The sequence below is a fragment of the Dasypus novemcinctus genome, chromosome X, assembly GCF_030445035.2.
Source record: "Dasypus novemcinctus isolate mDasNov1 chromosome X, mDasNov1.1.hap2, whole genome shotgun sequence".
Taxonomy (NCBI): Eukaryota; Metazoa; Chordata; class Mammalia; order Cingulata; family Dasypodidae; genus Dasypus; species Dasypus novemcinctus.
The window spans coordinates 79,466,929-79,487,704 of record NC_080704.1 but is presented as its reverse complement, the minus strand read 5'-3'; the positions used below and the strand labels follow the sequence as shown (position 1 = coordinate 79,487,704).

At 42.3% G+C, this 20,776-nt stretch overlaps 1 protein-coding gene and 1 pseudogene across 1 annotated transcript; both read right to left on the bottom strand.

The window, feature by feature from the left end:
- Positions 1-429: 429 nt before the first annotated feature.
- On the bottom strand, positions 430-2,482 carry LOC101425960 (uncharacterized protein CXorf49 homolog). Its single transcript, XM_058291097.1, has 3 exons — positions 1,274-2,482; positions 586-742; positions 430-485 (listed from the first exon to the last, which is right to left on the bottom strand). The coding sequence occupies exons 1-3, from the start codon at positions 2,480-2,482 to the stop codon at positions 430-432; spliced, it is 1,422 nt and encodes a 473-aa protein (XP_058147080.1).
- Positions 2,483-9,018: 6,536 nt separating this feature from the next.
- Positions 9,019-20,776, bottom strand: part of LOC131277126 (phosphatidate phosphatase LPIN2 pseudogene) — a 50,264-nt pseudogene continuing 38,506 nt past the window's right edge.

Genomic DNA, 20,776 nt, shown 5'->3' with positions numbered 1-20,776 from the left:
GAGAGAGCTTTACCCCAGGACAGCCCTGTGCTCCAGGTGGTTGCTGTTGCCTTTCCTGTCTTGGGGAAAGGACAAGTGGCTCCCGGTCACCTGAAAAAGAACACAAAACTCAGCTGTCAGGACTAGGAGTGAGGTGGGAAGGCCTTAGCAGTGTCTAAACTGGGGCAGCACCACCCTCTGCTGGCAAGCCGCTGCCCTCACTCTGCCCAGCAGCTGCAGCCTTCCCTCTGGGCCAACCCTCCCTGTTGTCCAGTCTCAGGCCACTGGAAGAGTGGCAGCCACAGCCGGCCCTTGGGATGAGTAGTGTTTCTCAAGAGGCCCAAACACAAAAAGCCCTGTTCCTCTCAAAGTCTGCTTCTGGAGCTGGAGTTCTGGGCACTGCCACGGCTCACCCCCATTGGCCAAATCCCATGCAGGGGACCATTTGGCTTATAGCCAACTGCATTCTCTTTCCTGCAGGAGAGCTGATGGGTAGGCAGAGAGGCCTGAGAACAGGAATGAAGAGACAGAGCTCACAGAGCAAGAATTTTCCCTCTTCACCTCCCCTTCCCCCATCTCCCAACATACCAAACTAACCACACTCACCTGAGGCTGCAGACCCTCTGGGACTGATACCTCCGTGGCTCAGAGCCAGGGCCTGCGAGCTTCCTGGAACTTGGGGGGCCCTGGTCTTGGCGTCTCCACCGCTGAACTCGCCACGATGCATGGGCGAGCAAGGTAACTCTGGCCAGGCTGATGGAAGCTAAAACAAAAAGTTCTGGCTGACTGTGTGTGTGTTCACATGTGTGTAAGGGCTGAGTGAAGCAGGGAATTGGGAGGGGAATCAAGAGGCTAATCTCCTTATGACATCCTCCCTGGGTAAGTCCCAGGCTAGGAGGCAGAGCTGAGCCAGGGAGAACAGTGTAGCAGTGAGAAAGCCCAGGCCCCTTCAAGAAAGGCTTGGAGAACTGGTGGAAAGGAGGAACCAGGAAGCTTGCAGCCCAACCTCTAAGGGGTTGGCAGATCCAAATCAGCTGCCAGTGCTCCCTTCTTTCCCAAACCCTCTCCAGAGAGGAGGCCAAAACATCTGTGAAATGTTGAAAACAGTGCCTGGCACACATTCAGTGCTCTCTTAATATCTGCTCCTATTGAAATGACCCTGGTTTGGCATCCTAATGACCCTCGGTGCCCAGTGACAAGTGCTGAGCAAGGAGAAGACGGTGCATGTGTGAAGATAGGTGATTGAAGGTGTAGATGGGGGAGGGGGGTGAAAGAACAAGGATGGCTCACTCACTTGGCCCCTTCGGACTGGATCTCTGCTTGGGTCATTATCTTCTCCAGCTACTGACTCAGACTCCCTTGGCCTGCATGCCACAGGTTTCTTCCCAGCATTACTGTGTTTGGGCTGCTTGGTACCCAAATGGGCCAAGGAGTATCTCTTGGATCTCCCAAGCATTGGAAGACCAGAGATTGGGGGGAAGGTGGCTGGTGTCAGGCTGCCTGCTGAGACTCTCTGCCCCCATGTGGGAAGAGCCTGGGATTTTCTCCCCAGGGCAACTTTGGAGGCACCACTGCTGGATTGCTTCTCCTGGGCCACCTTCTTCTTAGGGGTGGCATGGGGCAGGCTGCCTGCAGCAGTAGCAGCTCCTGGGTGGCTGAGCCTGCTGCCTCTCTTTGCAGAGACCATACTATGCATTTTCTTAGATGAAGAAAGCTCAAGCTCTCCAACAGGCTGTCGCTGAGTGGCTAACACCAACCCACGAGAAATAGAAGCTTGGAAAGAACTTGGCATGTGAAAGATGTTCTCTCTGACTTGGGGGTTCAAGTGTCTGGGTATGTCCCCAGGATCCTCCAGGCTGCTGGACATTGCTTGGCCACCTCCTTTTGTGTAAATGTTCACCTTCAACGTCTGTATCTCACTGAACTCATCTGATGACTCAGGGTCAGAAGGGATTGCAGCCATGCCTTCCGTCAATGGCCGCAGGAGATCCTCAGGGATATTAAGCTTACTCTTAAGGCCTCTTCTAGGTTTTCCCCAGGACCGGCCTCCTGGAGAAACCTGCTGCAATTCCTCACAGCTAGGGGAAGGTGCGCATCTACCTCTGGCACTCTGGTCTAGGTCTGCCCAAATGCTGGACATCTGAAGGGCACCGCTTTTCGGGGATAGGTTTCTCCGGAACCCAAGTGGGTCCCGGTCAGTCAACTGCTTAGCGATGGCCGCAGTCTCCTCAGCAAGATGGGGTGTGTAATTCAGACCATCTTCCTTCTCATCAGCCGGTGAGCCAAGTCGGCCTTCCGGGCCCCACAGCTCTGCTCCTGCTGCTTCCATCACTTCCCGCTTGGCCTCGAGCCCTTCTAGGACCAGGAGCCCATCTTCACTTTCACCACTCTGTGGCGCCCCCACATCAAGGCCTAGTGTGGGTCCTCCGTGGACGCCTCCCTGCTCCCCGCCCTCTGGGCCAAGATCAGTTCCCCAGACAGACACTTCATCAGGAGAGCTCATGTCGCCAGTCAGCGGCCCAAGTCGAGGACTGAAGACTGTCTGCGGCACGCCAGAAAGACTGGTGGTCCGCAAGAAGCCACGCAGTAGGAGGACAGAACGCCGGAACCACCTCAGCCGCACTAAAACGGCATAAACAAGGAATGGCCACTTCACAGCGCCTTCGAGAATCACACTTCTCATTCGTCCTCCACCAGCCAATCAGGGCTCCCCTTGTTGGCTGGCAAAGAGAGGCCATCACCAATAAGTCCAGGTACCATTTGTCAGTCCCAAAGCCCATCATGTACCGGAAGCCAATTAGGTTGTTGCATCCTTATTTCTGGGCTCTGGTCCCACCTCTTTCTACCCCTCCTCCCCTGGGCAAGACTCTGACTTGGAAGTGGAGTCGTTTCTCTGAGAGCCTCAGTTTCTCCTCTGCCAAACTGCCAAACTTTAACACTCTAATGGGGTTGGGAGAAGGGAATGCAGTCATGGATACGGATGCCCCTGTAGCAGAAAATACCTGCAAGCCAATATTCCAAACTGAGACTCACAACCCAATAAGGAAGAAGGCAAAGGACACCAACAGTAATCAGGGATGGGGTACCTTTTTTGTAAGAGACCTGATAGGAAATGATTTCGGTTTACTTCTGGTCTCCATGGCAACTGCTCAAACTGGCATTGTTTCAGAAAGCGACCGTTCAGCCTGGCTGTATACCATGTTATGTTATACATATGGCTATGTTATTGCCAGGAGGGTTTAACTGGTGGGTCAGAGTTTGTCCCCCAGCCCCTTACACACACACCCTCCCCTCCCCTGATGTCATTCACAGAGGAGGGAATCCCCATGTCCATTGTACATCCCAAAAGATGCTTACCATCACCAGTTTGTTGCAGAGAGGCAACGTGAATCCACAAGTCTGTTTTTACACACCACACTTGAAACAATCCAAGAGCTTAACAATTCCAAGGGTTGGAGAGGTTATAAGGAAACCATAGTTTTTGCACACTGTAGAAACTATGAATAACAAGTTATACAATAAGTGGAATGCGCCCAGCATTCTTCTAAGACTTTGCCAGTCAGGTGAAAAACACGGACCCCTTACTAAGTCCATACTATACTGTGTATTATTTAATAAATATTTCACACCTGCACCAACATGTCCCCACAAGAATAATCTTTTTTTATTTAAATTCAAGCTAGCTCATGGACCCCTTGTTAAGAACCCCTGGTCTGGGGAAACGGACTTGGCCCAGTGCATAGGGCATCCGCCTACCACATGGGAGGTCCGCAGTTCAAACCCCAGGCCTCCTTGACCCGTGTGGAACTGGCCCATGCACAGTGCTGATGCGCACAAAGAGTGCCCTGCCACGCCATGCACAAGGAGTGCGCCCCTTAAGGAGAGCCACCTGGCATGAAAGAAAGTGCAGCCTGCCCAGGAATGGCGCCACACACACGGAGAGCTGACACAACAAGATGATGCAACAAAAAGAAACAGATTCCTGGTGCCACTGATTAGGATAGAAGCAGTCACAGAAGAACACACAACGAATGGACACAGAGAGCAGATAACTCGGGGGGGGGAGGGGAGAAGAGGAGAGAAAATAAATAAAAAATAAATCTATAAAAAAAAAAAGAATCCCTGATCTAAGATCTGTAGGTAAAAATTAACCATTCCTCACAACAACCCTATGATTTGATAGAACAATTATTATTGCCATTTTGCAGGTGAGGAAACAGGCACATGGGGGTCAGCAACTTGTCCAAGTTCCTTCAGCTTGTCGAGATCGCCAGCAGTATTGAAGCCAGGCAGTGTGGCTCCAGAGTTTGAGCTTTGAACTGAAAGCATTAGAACTGAAAACTTCCATTCCCCCTATGACCCAGCAGATCCACTGTGGGAAACATCTGGAGAAACACTGGTGAGGTGTGTATAAGGACATAGGCACAAGGATGTTGGTAACTGGAAAAATGGGGAGCATTTTAAATCCCATTAGTGAGGAAATGGCTGAATACAATGTGGCATATTCCTCCCAATGCGGCAGTGTCAAGGAACAAACAAAGTTGTGTTAGTACAGATTTCAAAAGCACTTTGAGACTGTATAGACTGAGCTGAAGATCAATGCATAGCATTGAATACAAATTTGTAAGTTTAAAAACAAAACAATCCTGTATATTGTTTGTGAATACATACATTTGTATGTAAAAATATGTTTTAAAGGTCTGGAAGGACACACCAAACATCTAATCTAACAGTGGTTGTAGGGTAATAGCAGCAGCAGTGGATGGGTGGGTGCCCAATATTGTCATATTTTTACTGGAACTACTGGTTCCAATCTTTCCTCAGCTGAGCTTCCTTGATATGTGAGGAGTTATCCTTCCTTTGGTATTTATAAAGCCCTACAGGGTTACAATTTCCCTTGGTTGTGACCCAATCCCTACACCAACAGGCCTGCCTTCTTGCATACCCTTCCTTCCTCTCTTTCCCAGTCATTCCCACCAGTCTTTATATTGCCTCTCCCTCCTACGTCCTACTCTGACTGATTCCAGTAGAGACCTCGAGTGTCTGAACGCCTCTTGCCTGACTTCTCCGGTCCTGCACCTTACAGGCCTACCTTGCTGGAGGAGGGCAGATACATTGGGTCCATTATAAATTTGTGATCACCCACCTATAGGCCCTCCACACTTTCTGCCCATGTCCATTTAACTCCCTTTCTCCGTCCCTGCCATGGCTTTTAAAAAATGGTGCAGTATTTCAGAAATACCGAACGTGTAACAAAGGATACAGCAAAGTCTTCTGTGTGCATCAACCATGTTAAGAAACTTTATTGATCAATAGAGTTGAAACCTCCAGTGTACCACTCACCAGTTCCATTTCCTTCCTCCCTCCCTGCCCCTCAAAGAGAATCCCAAGGGGTTTCCCATACCTTCTCCATGCTCTTCATCCCTGAGACCCTGCTACATCCTCCTTCCCTTGCTCTAAAGTATTACTTGCTTTTCACTTCCCAAAGAAAAGGTAAGGTATCAGAAAGGGATTTGCTCAGCTCCCTGATATGCCATGAACACACCTTCTGTCCCTACCCCATTGTCTTGCCTTCCCTTCTATTACTGGAAAAGTCTTTTCTGTTCCAGGCCAGTTCTGCCCCTGGGTTTTGCTCCCCTGCCCCCATCACCTGTTGCCTTCTCAGGAGCTCTATACTCTTGATTAGGCTGATCTCTCCTGTGTATTTAATCTCTCCTGTTGAACAAGATCCTTGCCATTTTTTCCCCTTTAAAAATAATTACCATGGCTGTTCTGTAATGAGTGCTGGGGGCATAAGTTTGTGCATGAAATAATATCATTGAATTGTATACTTGAAAGTAATTAAAATTGGAAATTTCACTTCATATATATGTTATTACTATAAAAAGTTAAAAAACATAGTGATATATTAGTCAGGGATCTGCAGAGATCCAGATCCAACAGGATATATGTATGTATCTGTATTATATATGTATCTGTATTAAGCAATTTAACTTAAAGAATCAGCGCACACAATTGTGAGGGTTGGCTAGTATAAATTCCATCAGGCAGGCCAAATTCCATAGGGCAAAGAAATTCTAATTGTGATGTTGAAGTTTTAGCCCAAAATCCACAGGAGAGGCCAGCAGGTCACATACTCAGAGAGAAGTAGAGGGTGTCATGTTGAGGAAGACTTTCTTCTTCTCTGGGAAACCTAGTTTTTGGTTGTAAGGCCTTCTAACTGACTGGATGATGTCCACCCACATTATTGAGGTTATTGTACTTTACTTAAATTCAAATGATGTAGATGTCAACCTCATATCTACAAAATAATTTCATCATGACACCTAGATTAGTGTGTGATTAAATATCAGCATATCATAGCCTAGCTAAGTTGACACCTAAAACTAACAATTACAGTTCACTCCTTTTCAAGTTGGCATCCATACACATCTCCTATATAAACCATACTTAATCTCAAAATGAAGACAATAATAAAGTCATACTTATATATAACATTATAAAACTATCCTGCATACAATCAAATATGCACTAACCCTTTCCTCAGAAGAGGATGTAAAGTCCTTGGATGATGATTACTCTTCTCCTTGATATCCTGTATCTTAAATACTGTGATGTAAAGTTAACTATTATTAATGTCTTTTATGTTAGATGATTATGAGTAAAAGAAAGGAAAGAAAACAAAGATAAAGATGATTGATTGATCAAGATGCTTTAACTTCCCTTTAGCTTGACTAAACTTTAGATAGGTTTCACCTGATTCCAGATCCCTGCCATACTTCTCACCCCAGCCCTTACACTGTCCAGGCACCTAACAGGTGCCTAACCAGAGAATTTCTTTTCTCCCTCTCTCTCTCCCCCAGCCCGTACAAGATTCAGGTGAGCTAATCAGAGCAAAGTAAAACATTCCAAACCAAATGGCCCTAATTGCAAACTCAGTAAATCACTCACCCATCATAGTAATCAACCACACACATACACCCAACATTCTGTAGTATTTTTCTATTATCCCACCCCCAGCCCTTTGTTTCAGTGGAGTTGAATTCAGACACAGTTCTGGTCTCCCTCCCTGTTTTAGTTTGCCAAGTGACTGCTGATACAAAGTACCAGAAATAGGTTGGCTTTTATAAAGGGTATTAATTTGGGGTAAAAGCTCAGTTCCAAGGCCACTAGAAGTCCAAATCAAGGCACCCTAAGAGGTGCTTTCTCACCAAAGTCAGCTGCCACATGGTGAAGGAAGATGGCCTCTGATCTCTGCTGAGGTTTGCACTCAGCTGAGGGCAACCAAGCATAGGGCTTGTCTCTTCAGCCTTGAGCTACTCCATGGACCCAGCCTCTTGTGGGCTTCATGCTTAAGCAGTCTTTGAGTTCTCTCTCCCAGAGCTCAGCTGTGGGAAAAACTGTTGTTTTTCCTCTCACACGGCAGGATCAAATATGGCAGCTTCATTTCTCTGTGTCTCTCTGTGTGTCTCTCTTTGCTTCGGTTTATATCAGATCCAGCAAAGGGACAGAGACTCAATTTGAGTCATGCCTCACTGATGTAGCCCAATCAAAAGTCCTAAAGCAATCTTTTCAAGTATGGGGGGGGGGGCCTTAGAAAATAAGGACTCTTAAGATTTCTGATTCTCAGTGATCTGCATATTTTTCTTGGTATGAGAAGCCTGAGAAAGGAGAAACTGAATCCAACCTAAACCAGACCTTTGAAGTTCCAAAACAATGCACTAAAAAATACTAAATCTTTTTCACTGTCATCCAAACTTGCCCCCTCCTGACCCTCTACTTCCACAACCCCTCCATATCCTATGCCTTTTCCAGACCAGACTACCCTCACTGGGATCTTATACTCTCGCCTTCCTGAACCTTCCACTTCACTCCCTCAATTTCCCCATACAACCTGGTTCACTGGAATATCTCCTCCCCTGACCAATGAAGCACTGCAACAAAGAACTTGGTCTCTATATTAGAATACCAGTAAATCCACTCTAATCCATATTTAATTCCTCCATCCTGTGAACCCTTGGATGACAATGTCCATTCTACCTCTAAATCGAGAGGGGCCTTAGATCCCACATGGCTGATGGATGTGATTCTCCTGCTTGCAGTTGTAGACTCTCTCGGTTCCCTAGTGTGGTAGTTGACCATCCTCACCTCCCTGTTAGCTGACCTGGGTAAGTTCAACAGATGTGGGAGGAGTGGGGGTGGGTGGGGAGTGAGGTATATGGGAACCTCTTATGTTGTTTAATGTAACATTTTGTGTGATCTATGTATCTTTTTAAAAAAAGATAATAAAAAATTTTGCTAAAAAAAGAACTTGGTTTCAACCCACTTCTTCCACCTAAAAGATCATTTTTTTCAAAGTTAGTGAATTTATTTTTTATTATACCAAAGATTTAAAAAATAAGTCCTTAAAGCTATCACGCAATTAGATCTTTGCTTAAGGAAAACCAGATTTTGGACTAAATTACCATTTCCACAAATAGCAGCAGAATCAATTTAAATGCAAACACAGTATATTGCAAAATTAAGATAGTATTGTTCCTCATGTGACACTGTATAACAGAAATTTATCTCCACTCCCAATTATTTTCGATGAAGATATCATTATTTTGACCCAAAGCCAGGGATGGATATAAACAATAGTTACAATATTATATAAGGCTTAAGGCAACAATGTTGCCTTTGAATTACATAATTTTTTACAAGGAGTTTTTACCTCAGTTTCATGAATTCTGAATATAAGTAGATCATAGTCTGAATCACAGGGTGATGTGAAAAACAGATGCATGTTGTGTTTTTACTTGCTATCTATTAGAATGCTATGGGGGGAAAAACAAAAAAAGTTATCGGATATTTTCTTTCAATAGCAAAGTTGGAACAAGTATTTTGTTTTTATATTGGTATTGCTAAAAAGTTCCTTTTATAAATCTCTATCAATCAGTAATTTAAAATATTGCTGGATTAAGTTGTTTCAGACTAGTTTGTTTAGGCATTCCACTTCCACTCCTCAGTAGATTTTAAGTATTTCTCATATGCTTCATCTCATATGCTTCTCATTAGTTCATCAAGTTCTGAAGGATTACTCAGTGTTATCTTGATTAGCCAACCATCTTCGTAACAAGATTTGTTGGCAAGTCCCGGATTTTCTGCAAGAGCTTCATTAGTTCCTGTTACTTCTCCTGACAGAGGAGAATAAAGTTCACTAGCAGCTTTCACACTTTCCAAAGCACCAAATTCATCTTGTTTGTTCAACTTTGTCCCAACCTCAGGAAGACAACAGTAAGCAACATCTCCCAGGGCTTCCTGTGCAAAATTGCTGATTCCCACTGTTCCAGTACCGTTTTCTGCTGTTATCCATTCATGCTTGTATGTGTATTTTCGCAGGGAGAGCAGCACCGGGCCGCTGTGCAGCTTCGGGAAGGTGCCAGCCAGCCCCCCAGGCGTCAGCGGGAAGGCGGCGGCGGGCGCCCAGGCGGCGCTCACGATGCAGACCGCGACCTGCACGCTCCGCCCCGCAGGCAGCGCCCTGTTTGCAGCGATGGGAGGGTCGCCCCGCACGGCTTGAGCACGCGGCGGGGCGGGGGAGGGAACCTAAAAGATCATTTTTAAACCTTGGTCTCAATCAGAATTACATGCTACTGCCAAGGATTTTCCTGAACCAAAGAAGAAAAACGAAAATTCTTCAATCAATTTAGAATAGTATTGGGAACTTAACTCTCCATGATTCCTGAATTACACCTATTTATTCATTCGTTAGTGGGCCAAGGAGATAACACTCTTTGGTTCAAAAAGGAAAAAAGTAGGTTTCTTTTGAAAAATGACTGTAGCAGTTTGATATTCTTTATGTATTCCAAAAATAGATGTTTGTGAACTGGTCTGTTCCTCTGGGCATAATATATTGTACTGGATTCAGAGGTTTCATTTTTACTTGATTAACTTATGATTAAGGCTTTGATTGGGCCACATCAGTAGGATGTTGAGTCCCTGCTCCCTTGGTGGGTGGGTACTCACAGAGAAAACTACACAGCAGAGGAGTTAATTCAAGTCTTTGGATGCTGGAGCCCTGGGAAGTAAACACACAGGAGAAGAACACAGAGGAATAGATGGCTCCATGGACATGGCAGAGGCCCTAGGAAGAGAGAGAGCCTGATAGTCTACAGCTGACCTTGTGGAGAGACCAGAGCAGCTGAGCCTGGAGAGGAAAGAGCCCCAGAAGAGAGGCGAGATTTATCCCAGCCTACAGCTGATATTGGAAGAAGCTGCAACCGCTAAGCCTAAAGAGGAAGAGGATGCCTGAACTCTTGCAGATGTTGGCAGCTATCTTGCTCCAATATGTGGCAAGAGACTTTAGTGAGGGAAATAACTTATGCTTTATGGCCTGGTAACTATAAGCTTTCACCCCAAATAAATACCCTTTGAAAAAAGCCAACAGAGCTCCAGAGTTTGGTCCTTGCCAGTGGGCCCTTCTTTGGAGTTTGTGGTCCTCAATGTGACAGAGTTGGACTCAGAAGTGACATTTTTACACATGCCTCTTCTGTCACTTCTATTTGAACCTATAGTTGGTGCTGGATTTGGTAGGTGTACATCCAAGAGACTTGACTCTTTGAGCTGTCCATGTGCCAGCTGGGCCCTAAGCCTCAGCAGAGCTGCAACACCTACTCTCCGGTTCATTGGACTCACCCAGGACAACTTACAAGGAGGTGAGGATGGACAACCACCACACCAAGGAACCAAGAGAGTCTACAATGGCAAGCAAGAGAGTCCCATCTATAAGCCATATGGGATCGAGTCTGCCTCTCAATTAGAGGTGGAGTGAGCATCACCATCCCAGAATCCTCAGGATTGGGTAATAAAATATAGATAAAGTAGACTTACTGGTATTCTACTATAGATTTATTGTGATTCTAGCAATGGAAGAAATTATATCATCGATGTGGAGACAATTGCCAATGGAGGTTCTGGGGATAGGGAGAAGGAAAAACAGGTGTAATATGGGGGCATTTTAGGGACTTGGAAATTGTCCTGAATGACACTGCAACAACAAATATAGGTCATTATATATCCTGCCATAACGTACAGAATTGAGTGGGAAAAGTGTAAACTACAATATAAACTATAATCCATTCTTAGAGGCATTGCTCCAAATGTGTTCATCATTTGCAATGAATGTACCACAGTAATGAAAAAAGTTGTTAATTTGGGGAAGGGTGGGAGGTGTGGGGAGTGGGGCATATGGGAATCCCTTATATTTTTTTTGTGTAATCTATGTATCTCTTAAAAAAATAATGGTGTGGAACATGGGACATGAGGTGCAGCGATGCCCGGAGATGTACTCACCAGACACAATGGATGTGACATGATGATAGGGGAGAGTGTTATTGGGGGTGGAGTGGTGGGGTGGGGGCAGTGGGGGCAAATGGGGACCTCATATTTTTTTAATGTAATGTCTTTTTAAAAAATGAATAAATTGAGAATTTAGGGGAAAAATGTATCTTTTTAAAAAGCCAACAGATTTCTGATAGTTTGCATCAGCACCCCTTTGGCTGACTAATACAATGACCTTAAAGGTTCACAGACTACTCCTGATTCTAATATACAACCTGAAGCTTTAGGTGAAAAATTGCTTGAATAAATTACTAGAAGCCATTCCTTTAGTCTACAACAGTAAGATTGATGGGTCATACACTCAAAATTGCAGAAAATAAAAGAATGAGTGAGTCACAAATTTTCACCATAGATTAGAAACCACCTTGAAGGAACACGTTGGTCTTGAGTTAAACAATCAGTGTCAGCCCTAGCAACTAGTTTTATAAATGGATAAAGACCAGAAGTGCAAGACATCTGCCACAAAAATATCAATGGGAAAAATACCCCAATATAGAACTTCAGAATTTAGTCCAACATTATGAGAATAGCACATTCAAAAAAAATGAAAATACACAACTCAAGCTTATAGCTTCACTATTAAAGCAGGTGAAGAAACCTGAAAGGAAGTCATGTATGCCTCCCCTCTGAGGAAGTTGTTGCCCTGTGTCCCCAGTTACTCTACAGGTAGAAGAAGGACATCCAACCACCTTTCTAACTGACACAGGCACAACCCATTCTACTATTAAAGCAACATCTATTCCCCTTCCTTGGTGTCATAATACCCTGGCAGTGGTGGGATTTGACAATTTTCTACATGGTTTACTTCTCTCACATCCCCTTGCCATTACCCTGAGACCTCTGAACACTGGTCACAACTTTCTTCTCAGCTCTAATACCCTAGTAAACTTGGAGTGTGATTTGCTTATGAATTGGGGCGTTCACAAAAAATGTGTCCCCAAGGGATGAATGCTTGAAGTCTCAAATTCTTACCCTTCTTATCTCTGTTTACTTATTCAGTTCACTATCCTGATTTTTCATGTCCTATCATTCCTGACAAAACTCAAGATGACTCTCTTCATGACTCACTTTGGACAGGAAATTCTACAAATGTAGGACATATTTGGTGTGCAGAACCTCTAAAAGTGGAAATATACCCTATGTTGTCTAGATTAATGTGTCAACTTGGACAGGTAATGGTGCCCAGTTGTTTGGTCAAGCAAGCACTGGGGTTAATTGTAATACTAGGGCATTTCATGGACTTTAATCATCAGTGACTTGATTCCATAGATGGCTCATTACATCTACAGTCAATTGAGGAGCAATGAGTGATATCTCATCCAATCCGTTGAAGGCCTTAAAAGAAGTGATTTCAGCATTTAAAGAGAGATGATTGTTTACACTACTCATATAGCTATGAAAAGTCAGTCAGGGACCATATCTTCTTAGAGCTCTGGCCAAAAATGCCACAAGGTAACCAAGGATAAGACACAACTTTGTTCTCTCTCTGTCCACTACTTTGGATATAACATTACTTAAAAGGCAAAAAGGTTTGCCCCAAAGAATTCTCATTATCTTGAATTCCTCTTATCACAGACTAAAGGACCACTGTGAGTCTTTCTGGGATTTGTTGACTACTGTAGGATGTAGATTCCCTATTTCTCCCTAACAGCATCACCTCTTTACCAAATGACTAAAGAATCCATAACTGAACCCCTTCAGTGGAAACTGTAACTCTCAATAATTCCCTTCTCATTTTCTCTCCGCTAGGATTCACCAAGATTTGATCCTGAAGACCTCTGATGTGTAGAGAGGTTCCCAGTCAGTTGCACTGTAGCTGCTGAGGGTAGGAAGAGGGAAGAAGAGATATGATGTGGGGGCATTTTCAGGACTTGGAGTTGTCCTGGGTGAAGCTGCAGGGACAGATGCTGGACATTGTATGTCCTGGCATGGCCCGCTGGGTGGACTGGGTGAGAGTGTAAAATACAATGTAAACCATTATCCATGTGGTGCAGCAGTGCTCCAAAATGTATTCACCAAATGCAATAAATGTCCCCCAATGATGAAAGAGGTTGTTGATGTGGGAGGAGTGGGGTGATGGGGGGTGGGGGATATATGGGGACCTCATATTTTTTAATGTAACATTTAAAATATATATATATGTAATTTTTTAAAAGACAATAAAATATTTTTATTAAAAAAAAAGAATTCCCAAACTTGCCCCAACTCTTGGACTCACTAATTATTCTTTACTCTTCTTTCTACTTACACAAGAAGAAGGGCATGCTCCCAGAGTCCTGATACAGAAGCATAATAATCACCAGTGGTCCCTCAGATACTTCAGTCTTTCCCTAGCCCCATAGCCAGGGCGTTCTCTGCCAGTTTCTAAGCCATCACTGCCACTGTCAAACTTGTATAGGTCACTACTGACTTAGAATTAGGACATTCTCTTTGCTTATATGTCCCACACGCTGACCAAACACTTTGTTTCTTTGTTTATATTTTGAAGTACTTTCAGTCTTTCAAGACAGTACAAAAATGATACAAACTCCTAAAACCCTACACCCCCACCAGATACCCAGATCAACCAATTTTAACATTTTGCCACATTGGCTATATCATTCTATCTATCTGTCTGTCTATTTATCAATACATTTTCTGAACACTTGTGTGTAAGCAGTGTCTTAGTTTGCCATAGGATTTGTATTAGTCAGCCAAAGGGGTGCTCATGCAAAATACCAGAAATTGGCTGGTTTTTATAAAGGGTATTTATTTGGGGTAGGAGCTTGCAGATACCAGGCCATAAAGCACAAGTTACTTCCCTCACAAAAGTCTATTTTCATGTGTTGGAGCAAGATAGCTGCTGAAGTCTGTGAGGGTTCAGGTTTCCTGGGTTCCTCCTTTCCAGGGTCTTGATTCTTTCTGGGTTCAGGGTTCCTCTTTTCCTGGGGCTCCAGCTTAAGGCTTCAGCATCAAACTCCAATATCAAAACACCAACATCAAAAACCCTTAACTCTGTCTTTTGCCATGCCTTTTATCTCTGAGTCTCCACCCTTTGGTGGGTGTGGACTCAATGCCCTACTGGCACAAGAGGTTTACATAATAACTTAAGTAAACCTATGAATCCAGTATAATCTAATATGCCCAGAGGAAAAGATCAGTTTACAAACATAATTCAATATTTCTTTTTGGAATTCATCAATAATATCAAATGACTACAGGGTTGCTGGTGCAAAGTATCAGAAATGGGTTGGGTTTTATAATGAAGATTTTATTTAGCATAAAAGCTTAACAGTTCTGAGGCATGAAACATCCAAATCAAAGCACCATCAGAGATGCTCTCTCACCAAAGTCAGATCCTGGTGTCCTGCCATATGGCCAAGATGGTGGCCAATCTCTATCAAGTTCCTTGCCTTCCCCTCCAGAATCTAGTTTTTCCTAGAGCTCAACATAGGGCTTGTCTCTTTCCAGGCCTCTTCTCTAAGTCTCAGCTGCTCTGATTTCTTCCAGAGCTCAACTATGGGCTATCAGGCATATGTCAGAGCTGTGTCCTCAACCTTGAGCTTCTCTATGTACCTAGCCACTCTAGGGCCTCTATCCATGCCTCTGTGCTCTGCTGATACCAGACACTGGGAACTCTCTTGGCCTCTCGGGGTTTCTCTGTCTTTCTGCAGCTGTAGGTGAATCTGGAGTCCTTTCCCTAATTTCTCCTTTCTCTCACATGGCTAGATCAAAAATGGCAGCTTCCCTTTACTGTGTGTCTCTCTCTGTGTCTCTGTTTATATAAAGTTCCAGTAAGAGGGCAGAGACCCACCCTGTGTCATGCCTCACTGATGTAGTCTAACCAAAAGGGCCACACAACCACAGGAATGAATTAATTCAAGAACATAATCTCTTTTGGGAATAAACCAATTCAAACTGTCACAGGTGGTATACATTATGCTCCTGGAACACTTACTACTGCCATATACATTTCCTAAGAACAAGGATATGCACCGAGGTAATCATCTTAAGTACAGGTATCAAGATAGAGGAATTTAGGATTGATATAGAACTTACAGTCTACATTCCAATTTTTCATATGTCCCAATAATGTCTCTTTGAAATTTCTCCCCTCCCTTGTTAGTTCCCATCCAGGCTCATGTTTCCCATTTAATTGTCATTGTTGCTTTAGATGCTCTTCCTTTTTTTAAATTGTTATAAAATATATATAATGTAAACTTTACCCTTTCAGCCACTCCCAAGGATATCATTCAGTGCAATTAATTATATTCACAATATTGTGGTACTCTCACCACATTCCATTACTAAACTTTCCGATCTCCCCAAAGAAAATCCCTATGCTCATTATACATTAATGCCTGATTCCACCAACCCCTTGCCACTAGCAACCTGTATTCTAATTTCTGTTTCTATAAGCTTACATATTGTCCAATATTTTCTTTCTAGCTACCAAGAAGTTTCAATTTAACATTCTAAATTTAAATAATCCCATTTATTTTTATACCAACTTAACTTCAATAATATACACAATCTATGTTCCTATGCTCCTCTGTTTCCCCACCTTTAAGTAGTTCTTGTCACAAAGTACATGCTTATACATAATGAGTCCAAAATCCCTGACTTATCACTACAGTTTATGCATTTGCCTTTTAGATTCTGCAGGAAGTGTATATTACAGAAACTACAATAGTATTGGCATTTATATTTACCCATACCATTATCCTCACTGAAGAGCTTTATTTCTTCATGGGACATTGATCTGCTGTCTATTTCCCTTTCTTTTAGACCTGAAGAACTCTCATTATCTCTTGCAGGGCTGGTCTAGTGGTAAAGAACTCCCACAATTTTGTTTGTCTGTTATTGTCTTAATCTCCACCTATTTTTTAAATTATTTATTTATTTCTCTCCCCTTCCCACTCCCCCCACCTCCAGTTGTCTGCTCTCTGTGTCCATTTACTGTGTGTTCTTCTGTGACCGCTTCTATCCTTATCAGCAGCACCAGGAATCTGTGTTTCTTTTTGTTGCATCATCTTGTTGTGTCAGCTCTCCGTGTGTGCAGTGCCATTCTTGGGCAGCATATGCTTTCTTTCGTGCTGGGCAGCTCTCCTTATGTGGTGCACTCCTTGCGCATGGGGATGATCAGATCTCATGCTGGCAGAAGCCAAATAGTGGGACTTAATCACAAAAGATGAGGTGGGACTGGCTACCAAAATTAAAGTAGCAATCAAAAGAGTCTGCATAAAAAAGATAACAGATATGATGGTGATGAACACCGCAGTTCAAGAAATCAAAAATACACTCTCAGCAAATAGTAGCAAATTAGAAGAGGCAGAGGAGAGAATTAGTGACGTGGAAGATGGTACATCTGAAATCAAACAGATAGTAGAACTGATCGATAAAAAGATAGAAAAAAATCCAGCTAGGACTTAGGGACCTGAATGATAATGCAAAACACACAAACATACATGTTATAGGCATCCCAGAAGGAGAAGAGAAGACAAAGGAGACAGAAGAGGTGTTGGAGGGAATAATGGATGAAAACTTCCCGAATCTACTGAGAGAGATGGATGGACATGTCCAGGAAGCAAAACGCACCCCAAACACCATAAATCCCAACAGGTCCACCCCAAGACATATACTTGTCAAATTATCCAATGCTCAAGACAAAGAGAAAATTCTAAAAGCAGCAAGAGAAAAGAAAACCATCACATACAAGGGAGACTCCATAAGATTAAGTGCTGATTTCTCATCTGAAACCATGGAGGCAAGAAGACAGTGCTATGATATAGTCAAGGTACTAAAAGAAAAAATTCCCAACCAAGAATACTGTATCCAGCTAAACTAGCATTCAAAAATGATGGAAAGTTCAAAATATTCACAGATAAACAGAAATTAAAAGAGTATGCCAACAAGAACCCTGCCCTTCAAGAAATACTAAAGGGAGTTCTGCAGGAAGAAAGAAAAAAACAGGAGAGGCAGAGTTGGAGGAGAGTGTAAGAGCAACAAAAAAGACAAAAAGAGAAGGAAAAAACAAACAAAATATGACAAACACAATTCCAAACAAAATACGGCTAACATAAATAATTCCTTGAAAGTAATAACACTGAATGTCAACGGATTAAACTCACCTGTCAAAAGATTCAGACTGGGAGATTGGATAAGGAAATATGACCCATCTATATGCTGTCTACAAGAAACACATCTTAGACCCAGGGATTCATGGAGGTTGAAAGTGAATGGTTGGGAAACAATCTTACAAGCAAACAATAACCAAACAAAGGCAGGAGTAGCTATATTAATATCAGACAAAATACACTTTAAACACGAAACAATTGTGAGAGACAAAGAAGGATACTACATATTAGTGAAAGGGACACTCTCTCAAGAAGAACAAACAATCATAAATATTTATGCTTCTAACAAGGGCGCCTCTAAATCCCTGAGGCAAATGCTGGAAAAACTAAGTGAAAGAATAGATGCATCTACAATTATATTGGGAGATTTTAATACACTACTATCAACTCTGGACAGAACATCTCAAAACAGAATCAATAAAGAAACAAAAACTTTGAACAGTATATTAGAGGAGCTGGATCTAATAGACATATACAGATCATTGCACACAAACACAGCAGGATATACATTTTTCTCAAGTGCACATGGATTATTCTCCAAGATACACCATATGCTAGGCCACAGAGACAGGCTCAATGAATTCAGAAAGATTGAAATCATACAAAATAATATCTCTGACCACAGTGGAGTGGAGCTGGAAATCTGCAAGGGACAGAGGCCCAGATTTCACACCAAGATATGGAAATGAAACAGCACACTCTTACAAAAACAGTGGGTCAAAGAAGAAATCTTAAAAGAAATCAATAATTACCTTGAAACAAATGACAATGATAACACAACATACCAAAATTTATGGGATGCAGCAAAAGCAGCACTGAGAGGGAAATTTATAGCCATATATTCATACATCAAAAAAGAAGAAATAGCAAAAATTGAAGAACTAACAGCACATTTGGAGGAATTAGTAAAAAAACAACAAAGTAATCCCACAGGAAGAATAAAGAAAGAAAGAACAAAGATAAGAGCAGAACTAAATGAAATAGAAAATAAGAAAGCTCTTGAAAAGATAAACAAGACCAAGAGCTGGATTTTTGAGAAGATCAAAAAAATTGACAAACCTTTAGCGAGAATAACAAAGAAAAAAAGAGAGAAGATGCAAGTACACAAAATAAGAAATGAGAAAGGAGATATCACCACTGACCCCACAGAAATAAAGACTATCATAAGAGGATACTTTGAAAAACTATATTCCAACAAAAATGACAATTCACAGGAAATAGACAAATTCCTAGAAACACATAAGCAGCCTTTACTGATGAAAGAAGAAATTGATAATCTCAACAAACCAATCACAAGTAAAGAGATAGAATCAGTCATTAAAAAACTTCCAACTAATAAGAGCCCAGGGCCAGACGGCTTCACAGGTGAATTCGACAAAACATTCCAGAAAGAACTAACACCAATCCTGCTGAAACTCTTCCAAAAAATTGAAACAAAAGGAACATTGCATAACTCATTCTGTGATGCCAACATTACCCTAGTACCAAAGCCAAACAAAGGCACCACAAGAAAGGAAAATTACAGACCAATTTCTCTAATGAACCTAGACGCAAAAATACTTAACAAAATACTTGCTAATCGTATTCAACAACACATTAAATGAATTATACACCACGATCAAGTGGGATTCATTCCGGGTATGCAAGGATGGTTCAACATACGAAAATCAATCAATGTAATACACCTTATAAACAGATTGAAGGAAAAAAAATCACATGATTATATCTATAGATGCAGAAAAAGCATTTGACAAAATACAGCACCATTTCTTGATAAAAACACTCCAAAATACTGGAATACAAGGAAATGTTTTGAACATGATAAAGAGTATATACGAAAAAACCACAGCCAACATCGTATACAATGGAGAAATCCTAAAACCCTTCCCTCTAAAGTCAGGAACAAGACAAGGATGCCCACTCTCTCCCCTTCTATTTAACATTGTCTTAGAAGTACTTGCTCGAGCACTGAGGCAAGAACCAGACATAAAAGGCATTCAAATAGGAGAGGAAGAAGTCAAAATTTCATTATTTGCAGATGACAAGATCCTATACATAGAAAACTCTGAGAGGTTGACAACAAAGCTTCTAGAACTCATAAATGAGTTTAGCAAAGTCACAGGTTATAAGATCAATGCGCAAAAATCAGTAGCATTTCTGTACACCAATAATGAGCAAGATCAGGAGGAAATCAAGAAACGAATACCATTCACAATAGTAAATTAAAAAATCAAATATTTAGGAATAAATTTAACTAAAGATGTAAAAAACATATACACCGAGAACTATACAAGACTGTTCAAGGAAATCAAAGAAGACCTAAATAAATGGAAGAATATTCCCTGTTCATGGATAGGAAAACTAAATATTATTAAGATGTCTATCCTACCAAAACTAATCTACACATTCAATGCAATCCCAATAAAAATCAACACAGCCTTCTTTAAGGAACTAGAAAAACTAACTATGAAATTTATTTGGAAAGGAAGGAGGCCCCGAATAGCCAAAGACATATTGAAAAAGAAAAATGAAATTGGAGGAATCACACTACCTGACTTCAAAACATACTACAAAGCTACAGTAGTGACAACAGCTTGGTATTGGCATAAGGAGAGACACAAAGACCAATGGAATCCAATTGAAAGTTCTGATATAGAACCTCATATATATAGCCATATAATATTTGATAAAGCCACCAAACCCTCTCAACTGGGAGAGAATGGCCTATTCAACAAATGGTGCCTGGAAAACTGGATATCCATATGTAGAAGAATGAAAGAGGATTACCATCTCACACCTTAAACAAAGATCAACTCAAGATGGATCAAAGACCTAAATATAAGAGCCAAGACCATAAAGACCTTGGAAAGCAGTGTAGGGAAACACAGCTAACATGGAGTTGAAGAATGTCAACCACCACACCATGGAGCCTAGAGTGCCTACAATTGAAAGCAGGAGGATTACATCCAATATCCATGTGGAATCTAACCCCCCTCTTGACATAGATGTGTAATGGACACTACCAAGCCAAGGTCCACAGGAAGGAGGAATACAGTAAGGATCAGAGTGGACTTAATGATATTCTATTCATGAACTATTGTGGTTAATAATCGAGAAAATGTGGCATTGATGTGGAAAAAGTAGTCATGGTGGCTGCTGGGTGCAGGGAAGGCGAGGAAGAGAAGAGATGTGGGGGCATTCTCGGGACTTGGAGTTGTCCTGGGTGGTGCTCCAGGGACAATTGCCGGATGTTGTATGTCCTCCCATCGCCCACTGGATGGAACGTGGGAAAGTGTGGG